The sequence below is a fragment of the Fusarium subglutinans genome, assembly GCF_013396075.1.
Source record: "Fusarium subglutinans strain NRRL 66333 chromosome Unknown NRRL66333_c0000043, whole genome shotgun sequence".
NCBI classification, from domain to species: domain Eukaryota; kingdom Fungi; phylum Ascomycota; class Sordariomycetes; order Hypocreales; family Nectriaceae; genus Fusarium; species Fusarium subglutinans.
Genome location: NW_023502106.1, coordinates 305,536 through 316,700, shown reverse-complemented (window position 1 = coordinate 316,700; position 11,165 = coordinate 305,536). Strand labels below are relative to the sequence as shown.

The 11,165-nt window shown below is 49.4% G+C and overlaps 5 protein-coding genes across 5 annotated transcripts; 3 read left to right on the top strand and 2 right to left on the bottom strand.

Annotated features, from left to right (window-relative positions):
• Nucleotides 1-786: 786 nt before the first annotated feature.
• Nucleotides 787-2,261, top strand: FSUBG_4838 (Pfs NACHT and ankyrin domain protein; the record flags this gene model as incomplete). Its single annotated transcript, XM_036682869.1, has 4 exons — nt 787-892; nt 962-1,209; nt 1,260-2,096; nt 2,250-2,261. The coding sequence occupies 4 exons, from the start codon at nt 787-789 to the stop codon at nt 2,259-2,261; spliced, it is 1,203 nt and encodes a 400-aa protein (XP_036539760.1).
• Nucleotides 2,262-2,404: 143 nt separating this feature from the next.
• Nucleotides 2,405-4,123, bottom strand: FSUBG_4837 (multidrug resistance protein fnx1; the record flags this gene model as incomplete). The annotated part of the gene is made up of 1 exon (XM_036682868.1): nt 2,405-4,123. The coding sequence occupies one exon, from the start codon at nt 4,121-4,123 to the stop codon at nt 2,405-2,407; it is 1,719 nt and encodes a 572-aa protein (XP_036539759.1).
• Nucleotides 4,124-4,687: 564 nt separating this feature from the next.
• On the bottom strand, nt 4,688-5,777 carry FSUBG_4836 (2og-fe oxygenase family; the record flags this gene model as incomplete). Its single annotated transcript, XM_036682867.1, has 3 exons — nt 4,688-5,350; nt 5,402-5,468; nt 5,521-5,777. The coding sequence occupies 3 exons, from the start codon at nt 5,775-5,777 to the stop codon at nt 4,688-4,690; spliced, it is 987 nt and encodes a 328-aa protein (XP_036539758.1).
• A 694-nt stretch (nt 5,778-6,471) lies between these two features.
• Nucleotides 6,472-9,231, top strand: FSUBG_4835 (ACC deaminase; the record flags this gene model as incomplete). The annotated part of the gene is made up of 4 exons (XM_036682866.1): nt 6,472-7,480; nt 7,734-7,749; nt 7,906-8,476; nt 8,575-9,231. 4 exons carry the CDS (start codon nt 6,472-6,474, stop codon nt 9,229-9,231), a joined length of 2,253 nt encoding a protein of 750 aa, XP_036539757.1.
• Nucleotides 9,232-10,055: 824 nt separating this feature from the next.
• FSUBG_4834 (Alkylglycerol monooxygenase) lies at nt 10,056-11,108 on the top strand (the record flags this gene model as incomplete). The annotated part of the gene is made up of 1 exon (XM_036682865.1): nt 10,056-11,108. The coding sequence occupies one exon, from the start codon at nt 10,056-10,058 to the stop codon at nt 11,106-11,108; it is 1,053 nt and encodes a 350-aa protein (XP_036539756.1).
• Between the last annotated feature and the right edge of the window lie 57 nt (nt 11,109-11,165).

Below are 11,165 nucleotides of genomic sequence, written 5' to 3'. Positions count from 1 at the left end.
AATATAGCTTAGGTATATAATATAGTAAACTTATAGAAAAGGATTAACTCTATATATCTATAATAAGTTAAGTAATAAGTAATAACTATAGGGGAAAAGTTAGACTAGTAGGTAGTATTAGGCGGAAAAGCTTATTAGAGATTTAGTTATATTTAGGGCTAGGTTTTTATTAAATAAAGCTTTATTAAGCTATAAAGGTTTTAAATACAAAGTTATTAAAATGGAAGCAATAACTCTCAGCCATTTGCACTCCATGGTTAATGCCATGAATGGGAGCTGCGATCACATTGTTTTCGTGCTAAGAAATATCCAAGAACAATAGCACGATGCACCATACTTTCTAATGTCGATTATGGAGAGTTGTCAAAGATTTAATCAGACGATATGTCAGTTTCGCGATCAACTGCATGGTGAACTGGGTGTTCGCCTAGACGCGCTTCATTCTATCCTTAGTTCATTTCACAAGGTTATCAACTTGGTTGAGAAGAGCGCTCGAGAGATACAACCAAGATGCAACCACGCAGAGAATCGAAATCTATGGAAACGATTCAGAGTTGAAGTTTCCGACTCCGCGCTGCAGAACTGCAGCAATGAACTCGATAAGCAAAATAGCTTCATCGCAAGCCTCTTCGGTATTTTTAAGCTGTAAGTTTCGAACCCAAATCACCTTGAAATCTTCAAGTAGCTGTTTCACTGATGCCGAATGAGTCAAGACAACTAAGCGAGAGGCAATGTTCCTTCGACCAGCTTTATGCTAGGAAAAAAGGACATGGCGTTAACCCAGCAATGGAAACATCGTCTTATGGTTCGAGATTCTCATTCAGTGTTTTCGAAGTTGCTTCTCGAAAGCCCTCTTATCGGTTTCAGCGACAGGCAATCGAGGCCATCACAGGTTCGTCACTCGGATGGCTGTTTCTCGTAAGCTTAGTGTGCGGAGTCACATGCGCACTACTTACTCCAGATGTTAAGGTGAAGGATAAATTTCAGGCCAGTATTACCGGTCTGAGATTATCTGGCGCTTGGGTCATATGGTTGATTGAAGAACTGGGAAGAGCGTGCGTAGCGTTTGTATGGGCATTGGCAAACCTAGTACTCGACTTGTCATCGAAAGTTTCGGGGCCTCTGACAACTTCACTGAGCCAGTGCGGACTCGGGGTTTCGCGGGTTACGCACCAGGCATTCAGCTTCAGACTTCCCGGCGCGTCACATGTAAGGCTACAAGATACCTCATATCTACGTTCACCGCTGACACATAATAGATCCCCAAGACTGCCACCCGGGAAGAGCTGAGTGTGGCCCTTATAGAAGCCGCCGCGACTGGCTCGTTACGAAACGCGAAAGCCCTCCTTAAGCGGGGAGCACGGTGCACCGTACGCGACGAGGACCTCATGACGCCCCTACATTTAGCTGCAAGCTGGGGACACTACGCGCTCGTGAAACTCCTACTAAGCTACAAAAATAAGGATTGGTTTGCTCAGGGAGGTATTACGCCAATCCATCTTGCGGCGAGATATGGACACAGCAAGGTGGTGAAGCTACTGATATCGAATGGTGGGCATGATTGGATAAACGATAGGGCTGATAGTCAAGGGACCTTGGAAAAGTTCAGGTATCCCCGAGTTATCTCGTACGCAAAGACCTTTTCGGCACGAGAACTGGCTGCTATATATGGCCATGAAAACGCAGTACTTGCCTTCCCATCAACCAAGAAAGATGACATTCTTCAGGCCATGTCGTCTGCGTGTGCGTTAGGAAACCAGAGCATGGTAGAAACGATATGGCGCCATCACGAGCAGAGATCATACTTCAAAAGAAACTCAAACCCGACAAAGCTGGCCAGCACGTTCAAAGCACCGCCGCTTCACCTAGCAGTCACTTCGGGAAACCCTGCACTTGTCGCGTATCTCCTTGAGCGTGGGTTTCCCGTCAATGACCAAGGCACCGTCGAGGGTTCGCAGTATAGCTCTCCAGCGCACTATGCCGCTATGATTGGCTCCGTAGAGATTCTTCATCTTCTAAAGAGTAGCGGAAGCGCTGTGACAAGCCTGGACTTCTGGAACCGGACACCTCTATCGTATGCCATTCAGCATGAGCATGTACAGGCTGTTTCTTTTTTGGTGAGGCAGGCGTCTTTATCTCGAAGCACGTCTAGTAAAGATGCAGTAACCTTTTATCTCGGTTCGGGTCATAAAGATCATTTGAAAGATTGGTATGTTATGAATGGCGAAATAAGGAAAATTGTTAAACAGATAGGGATTTAGTGTCATGCTTGTAAGGAGTCAGTGACAAACAGCCGCTGGCTCAAAACGTCCGCATATCCATGTTACATACACTTCACTACCGAGTCTTCCTCCGATCCAACGTCCAGAGAACCAGGTGACTGAAAGTGGTGATCCTTCAGGTGTCAATCGTTATCTGCACGAGAAATCGTATGATGCAATTTGTGCTCCTTGATGAAGCTTGCTGCGATCAGCCCCAAGACGGCTACACCAAGACCAGTCAAAAAGACTCCTCGTAATGAAATCTCGTACGCCTTGTAAACGCCGTCACTCCATCCATCAGGGAGTCGCTTCAACTCATCTAAAGAGTCAAGAAGGCGTTTTATTAACTCAGTAGATCCTTCCTTGCTGTCGAAGCGTTGATGTAAACCGCGTTGTAGCAAATTCTGATACACTACCGAAGCGATCGTGACACCAATCGTGGAACCCATCGACCGGAATGCGTAGTTGGCAGAGGTTGCAACAGCCTGATCATCATGTGACACAGCCGCGACTGTTGCGAGTAGTGACACCGATAACATGCCACCATAGCCCGCTCCAACCAGGAAGACATAAGTCAAGACGAGGGGAGTCGGTGTTTGGATTGTCATAGTGCTCAGGCCAACAAAACCTAAAGCAGAACAAGCTATAACGGCCATGCCCAGAGTTCTGTATCTCCCTGTCCGTTTCATGATGAAGCCACAGGTGAGAGAACTCAGGGCAGTGCCTACACTCTGAGGTAAGAGACGGAGGCCGGCCACTGTTGCGGAGTAGCCATTGACCTGAAAGTAGATTGGGACGTAATATGTAGCCATGAATAGGATCATAGTCACAAGGCAATTCATCAGACATGCCGCAAGTACTGTCTGATCAAGCAATAAGTGCATGGGAATGATAGGCTCCGTGGCCCATCTCGATTCCACAAGAACGAAAACCCCAGCAGCTACCACGGTGAGCGACAGGGAGACTATGACAAGTGGATGAGTCCATGAAACGAGATTTCCACCAGAGTTGAGGCCCAGCAGTAACAGAATAAGAGTCAAGGATAGTGTGAGAGCACCCGAGAAGTCCACCCGCGACAATCTCGACTTATCACTCTCTTTGGTGGGGGCATTGCGTAGGGTAATGGAGACGAGAATGGTGGAGATGGCAATCAATGGCACGCGACTCAGGAAGGCAGCCCTCCAGCCCCAGAGGTCATTAATGCAGCCTCCAAACAAACCACCAAGACCAGCGCCAACACCATAACAAATATGGACGAAGCCTTGGATAACGCCACGTCTTCTCAATGGAACGAGATCACTGGCCACGAACGCCGTTATGGCATTGAGACCCCCGCCACCCATGCCCGCCACAACCCGTCCCGTGAGAAGCATCCATTTGGAGTTCGCAACTCCGCAAACTAACGTTCCAAGCCCGAAGAGTATGTTGCAGACCACGAGGCCAGAGCGACGGGAGAAAATATCGGTTAGTCGACCGGACAGAGGCTGGCAGGCTGCGTTTGCGATAAGGTAGGATGATCCAAGCCAGGAGACGAGGGTCAGCGATCCGAAAGTGCTGGAGATGGGGACGGAGAGGGTTGCGACGATGGTAGTGTCGAGGGCAGCGAGGAAAACACCGGTGAAGACACTGCCGAAAACAGCGACAAGATACCTAGTTGAGGGCTCATCTTTCAACGACGAACTCTCTGGATTGTTAGTCTGTTGAGGAGGATGAGGCTTTGCAGGGCCGTGGGAGAGAAGAGGCGATTGTTCATTGATGAGCCCATTAGAAGCATTGGCTCTATCACTCGACTGTGGCTGTTTTCCGTTCATGATACAATAATCTAGAGATGTCGAGGGGAACTTGGAATGTGTGATAAGCATATTGTTCACAGTCAAAATCTCCTGAAGAGGAGAAAAGGGAGAAAGGCAAGCTTTGTGAGGGAACGGGATTGTAGTCGAGGAATGATGGAGCAGGTCAGCGATCGAACACGTCTTACTCGGAAGACTTTGCAACCGAGACAGGGGAGCTGGATCATGAGGCTGTGTTACCACAATATGACGTTGGCTGAGTAGTCTTCGGGTATGTCGGTGAGCAGGCAGAGCAACGCCGTCTTCGGAGGGAGTAGCTCTATGGGGTGAGCCGGCAAGCCGTCGCCTGATTTGAGGTCACTGATGACAGTGGTAGGATGGGAACACAAAGGGTAGTGACAGCTCTGAAGAAAGGTGGCGAAGACCACGTCTGCCAAATGTGCCAGCCTTCGGGTCTTTGACATTACATACTATGAAACCAGAAATCACCTCGGACCAAGGTGGACTTGAAATATGCAAGAAAATCATGATTAAAAGATAATTGAGTGAGTTACTGCTCATAGCTAGGACGAAAGCTCCTTCGATCGAGTACGCATTCAAGGACCAATAATGGCCCAGAAGTCTCAACTTGCAGCCTCAGACCTCCAACCCAAGATCCTTATCCATACCACCCGTAGCAACAGAGTCAACTTTCTGCTCCTCCATAGTCTTATTAAAACTACTATACTTGCTAAGAAACCACTGCTCCGCCGTAACCTCCTCCCCATCCATACCCTTGAAAACAGCACTATCACTAGCCCGCAGGAAATAAGCAGCCGAGTATCTGTCCTCCATCATCTTACCCCCAGGAGGCAGCACCCTATGCATAGCAGATCTAAAGCGTCGCTTAGAAATAAAACGAAGTGTATCAGCGACGTTTATAATCGCATGGCCTGGTTTCGCAGCGACATATTCCCATTTATTGGTAGTAGGCGACATTACTTGTAAGCCAGGCTGTTCTGTAAAGAGAAGGGTGAATGATCCAACATCTGTGTGGGCGTTGTGGCCGCGGGCTGTTTTGTCATCTAGGACGTCGCTGAGGGGATGGTGGATGAAGAACATTGTGCTCTTGGAGGGGAGATGGTCGGGGTGGCAATCCTCAAAGCGGTCATCGCTCTGGAGGCCTGCGGCGTCAGAAAGACGGGATAGAAGGGTTTTGAGGAGGAAGTGGGCGGAGAGCTGGAGAGTCTCAAACAATTGGAGGTTTTCGTGGACTACGTCTGGAAGATGGGAGCGGTTGAGAAGACCAACGCGGCTGATCTGGAGGGTGTCAATTGAGCGCTGATGTTGGTGGGAGATGTCGTAACTTACTCGCAGTGCTTCAAATCCATCTCTGGTGTTTTCGTTGACTCCCGACTGTACACCAGGCGGTTTGAACCTTTGAAACGATAAATAATGCTGGTATCTCTCACCAGCTTCCAGGAACTTACCCGTGAGCGTCAGAAATGGTCTCAGTCTTCATCTTCTCTTCCAGCGGCTGATCAAACCACTGCTTCATCACTACCCAAGCATCCTCCAGCGTTTTCAGAATCTTGCCAGATTTCCAATCGCGAAGGTCTAGGTAAAAGAAGCCATGGTCTTCACAAGCAGAGAGCAAGTTGGCCTGCTCAGTGACGTCTCCGTTGAGTAGCGAACAGAAGTTCAGGGTATGGAGATTAGCTTGCTCGGGGGTAGTGGTCGTAGACATTGTCAATGATGATATGTTGGACTCGATTGAACGGGTCTTGTGGATGCGAAATGATTGAGAGTAGTAGGCTATCAGCCGTATATGGTTGACTGGACCTGGCGGTAATCAAGCCGGGGAAAGAAACAGTGCTGAAAATGACACCACAGCAACAAGTTGGCTGGAATCGATAAAGCTACGAAAATCAATGTACGAGAAACAATGACTTGTTGACCTTCCCGAAAATGCACGGCTGCCGATACGGTATATTGGCATGCCGGAAGACTCTCGGTCTCCGGGCGCCGGCTCATGAGAAATCATGTGGGCCTCGTGTGTTTCTCCCCGAGCCTCAAGTAACCGAGACATGCCTATGCATTATCGTGTATCGTCTGCAATAAAAAGCCATTTTTCCCTCTATATTATCGTATCTGGTATTCCACAGTAACGTTTCGTTGAGTCTGACGAAGTGGTTAGAGCATTCCGACAAGACCAGCATCCGGATCGCGATCTAGCAGCTTGCGGTGAGCTTGTCGTTGATGTCATATATGAGTACTATTTATCCGGCATAAAATATGGAAAAGATAAATAGTAGGTAAAGAGAATAGAGAGCGGTGCAATAAAAGTAAAAGTCTGTGACCCGCCGCGATCTCTGCCATTTATTGTTTCGAATCAAGGCCATTCTAATCTTGGAAACATTGATAACTATTCGGCTGTCAGCATGGTCGTCCTCCCAGAACCCTTTGCCTCTTTCGAGCGCATTACTCTCCTCTTCCCCCATCCATCCCCTCTCCACCCTCTTCCCAACCTAACACGTCACATCAACTCAACCACTTCCACCAAAGCCCAGATCTGGGCCAAGCGCGAGGACTGTTCTTCAGGTCTCGGTCTCGGCGGTAACAAGATCCGCAAACTGGAGTATGTCATCCCATCGGCCCTAGCTCAAGGCTGCGATACTCTCATCTCGACGGGCGGTACGCAGAGCAACCACATGCGTCAAGTCGCGGCTGTGGGGAGCCATCTTGGCCTCAAGACTATTCTCGTACCGCAGGTGCATGCAAATACGGGATCTGAGGCTTTTGGTCAGGCAGGGAATGTGCAGGTCAATGGCATTCTCGGCGCTGAGTTGGCTGCGACGAATACTGCGCTTGAGGATGTCGCTGCGGATGTGGAGAAGCAAGGTGGACGTCCGTATGTCATTGCTGCGGGTGCTTCAGTCCATGTACACGGCGGACTCGGCTTTGCTCGCTGGGCATCCGAGGTTGTGGAGCAAGAGACGGCTCATGGCATATTCTTTGACACGATCGTTGTCCCAGTGGCTTCGGGTGGTACCATCGCCGGCATGATCGCCGGCTTCAAGCTAGCCAACCAGTCTGGAGGTCAGTCCCGGTCCATAATCGGCATCGACACGTACAACAAGCCACCGGGCGTTCTTGAAGCCACGATTCTCGAAATAGCAAGACGAACGGCGGATCTCATCGGATTAGGCGCAGATGCAGTCCAGCCCAACGATGTGATCCTCGATACGAGGTTCAATACCGGTACGCACACGGCTTGGGACGATAATACAGCGCGAGGCGTCAAGCTGATCGGCGAGCTCGAAGGAATTGTGACGGATCCGATTTACTCGGGGAGGAGTGTGGGTGCTATTCTGCACAAAGCCGAGAGTGGGGAGTTGGAAGGGAGTCGTTACGTGTTGTTTGTGCACACGGGGGGACAGGCAGCGCTGAGTGCGTTTAGAATCCCAACATGAGGTGAGCTGGATCGAGATGCGGGGGACTCGAGTTACACTGACAGATTCCGTGGTACATTCACTGTCAGTTCGGCGAATTAGGACCGCTCCTGTTCCGCGGACCCCGAGATTTGCATCGTAGGTTGTTGTACCAGAAATCTATCGACATGTCCCGACGAAAAGTCGCAACGCCATTCTGGGCGATGTGCATAGCTGCTGTGATCATTACGTACTTATATTGACGTGCACAGATCACTCTGCGCAATTGTATGTATGGCCTTTGTGCGTTTGTGGAGGTCTCCAAGATCGATAATGAAGGTGGCTTATGCAGTGACTTCGGAGAATTGAACATGCCGTTTTAGAGTGGATGTCCTACATTGTACCAAGTTCGTGTTCCTCTGAACAGCTGAACAATTGTCTTAGCTTTGAGAACTGTGAACTACGCTGGTACCATGTCAAACTGTCGTTGCGGCACCCGAGATCTCTGGACCCCATTCAAGTCTACACGCAGCTGAATTGGCTCCGACCACAGCGTCAACATACGCCATCAACAGTCCCCTCATACTTAAAAAGCAAATCAGTCATCTCACCACTCCAGCTGCATCACCCAATCCCAACAGTGTCATCTGATCCATTACCAATCACTTACCCCATCATGCTGTCCCAGCCTAACCCCTACGACAAGGTCGATACCGCCAATCTCTTTACGGTAAAATTCAGCAACCTCTTCGACAGAGACTCAAAAGAAGTTGACACGCTTTTGCAAGCATGTGAAAGAGATGGTTTCTTCTATCTCGATCTGCAGGACTCGTGCTCCGCCAAGCTGTGGAGAGACTTGGAGAGGGTGAGCGAGATAGCTAAGCGCTGGTTCTCGCAACCTGTTGAGGACAAGCTGAAAACCCCAACGGTATCGTTGGCGCATGGGTTTGCTGATCCCATTGGATACTGCATTACGTCAACTGATCCGGTTGCTCAATTAGATTCAAAGCTACGGGTAATCAGTCCGGGGCTATCAAGTCACTCAAAGATGGGTTTGAAGCGTTAAAGGTACTGTGAACAACATCCCTTGTTGAGTCTTTCTCACCATAGCAGATTGGAAGAAATGAACTCCTCGGCCGCTGGGCTCTTGCATCAGTTGTCGAAGAAAACCTCGAGCTATTCGACCAGTTCAACGCATCATGCCACTTTATTCTAAAACTACTTCTGGACTGTCTATCAGACGGGCTAAACCTCCGAGGACCAGCCCGTCTCGACACCCATCACCGCGACGACGCACGCTCCAAAAGCACGCTCTACTTCCTGCACTACCCGCCAGGAACTCAGAATCTAGACGAAGTAGGTCAGAACATGCACACGGACATCGGCACACTGACCCTCCTCTTCGCGCCGCAATGGGGTCTCCAGGTCGTGTCCCCCGTGACGGGAGCGTGGGAGTACGTGCAGCCGCGCGAAGGCCACGCCATCATCAATGTTGCGGATACGTTGAGGTTCCTATCTAAGAAGCGATTTCGCTCTGCTCTGCATCGTGTTCTTCCGATTGGGAGCGTGCAGAAGGAAGATCGGTATGCGGTGTCGTACTTTTTGAGAGCGGCGGATGATACCGAGTTTAATGACCGTAATGATGAGGCGTCGAATGCTAAGAGTTGGTACTTGACAAAGTATCATACCTACGAGCTGCCACATGATGTCCAGGGAGAACAGACGGTGCTGTCTGGTGGTATGGCGCAGGAGTTGCAGGCTACGTTCTGATGCATCTCGCAGATAGATTTTCCCAACGGTTTCAAGTCTGAGTCATTAGCCTTCTAGAAATACATCAACGTCAACATTATTCGATAGGACTGCAGTGATTTAAATGGCATTATGCAGGGTAGTTCGCTAGCGTGATCGATCCCCTCAAGCCGAGGCTGGAGGCGGTAGCAGTTTTCTCGGACCCTCGCTCGCAAACTAGTCCCAACAAGGAATCGTGAAAAGACCCTTATTCCTCTAGCGGCATCGTCACGATCCAAATGTAGCTTCGCGTGGAGCCTTGGAACAAGTTGGAGGCGCCTAAAATGTTGGGGATGATCGACAGATCTAGAATTACGTCACATTCTTTCGTCATGCACTTCCATTCAAGACAAGTTTGCGACAAAGGGAATGGCTTGGCTGAAGGAACATGTGAACATGATCTGATACCAAACAGCACAGAACTCTGAACTCTGCAGTTCAGAAGCTTTATTCGGTAGTGGTGTCCAGGTACCCCAGAGTATGCATCTCAGCCCCAGTAGGCGTCGAATAACCCATACCAATCCAGGTCGTTACCCTTGCTGAGAGTGGGTAAGTGCACAAAAGGGCTAAGTTTGCGAATTGCGGGATGATGCTATAGCGCACATGACGATGAAACTTTATCGCGTTCCCCTTTTTCCATGTGTGTCCCTGCTCAAAACTTGCCTCGGCATTTGATCTACGATCGATAAGTATTAAAGGCTCAGATCTCCAGAGATTGATCATATCTGATAACAAGCATTGACCACAGACACATAACCAAAAAGCAACTTCTTATCTGATTCTGACTACGATATACGACCTTAACAATGACGACAACGACCCAGTCGATGAAGTCGACCTGGCCACTCGCCGACAAGTCAGAGTGGAATGTCCATCAACAAATCATCCACGTCTTGGGCACCTATCCTATCATTCCGGGCAAAGAAGTCCCCGTGCACCCCAAATCCGAGCGCATTCCTCATTTCTCTCAATGGCAAGGCCACGTCTGGATCCTTTTACATGCCTTTGTGCCGATAATCATACACCAATCGTGGCTCTCATACACAGGCCAAGCACTCCATCCATTCATCGTCTTCATGCTCTACTTTGCATCGTTTAGTTGGTCCGTTGTACGATCTGTCAAAGCTACGGCAAAGCTTGGCCATGAATATGGATTCTTAGACGGAGATACTCATCAGCGAGATGGAATTCCCGACATTGGTGTTGATAAAGTCGTTTCGTCGCTTTGGAAGACTACAGGCTCGAGGATCTTTATGGCGACGCATCTCACCTACAGAGCGACACAAGCGCCTGCTGCTGTGATGAGCGACCCCAAATGGTGGGCTTGGCTGTGGCTTCAGATCGGTCTTTACGGCATCGTCCTCGATTTCTGGTTCTACGTATATCACCGCGCCATGCACGACATCGACTGGCTATGGAAGTATCACCGCACCCACCATCTGACCAAGCATCCCAACTCTCTGCTCGCCGCCTTCGCCGACCACGAGCAGGAATTCTTCGACATGGTTGGCATTCCCTTCCTGACCTGGGCAACCTTCCAAGTCCTCGGCCTTCCCCTGGGATATTATGAGTGGTGGATCTGCCATCAGTACATTGCCTTTACTGAGGTCCTGGGTCACAGTGGTCTCCGCATTTATGGCATGCCCCCATCGACCTTGGCTTGGCTCCTGAAGGGTGTTGGTATGGAGTTGGTTATTGAAGATCATGACCTTCATCACCGCAAGGGGTATAGAAAGAGTCATAACTACGGAAAGCAAACGCGTGTTTGGGATACACTCTTTGGAACCTGTCACGAACGGATTGAGGCTAAGAATCAGAACGTTGATTGGGATAGGGCGGTTTGGTTTCCAATCTTGTAAACAGAGCAGTCGAAGTGCAAGGACATTCATTATAGTTATCAGACTGGTTTCCTACAA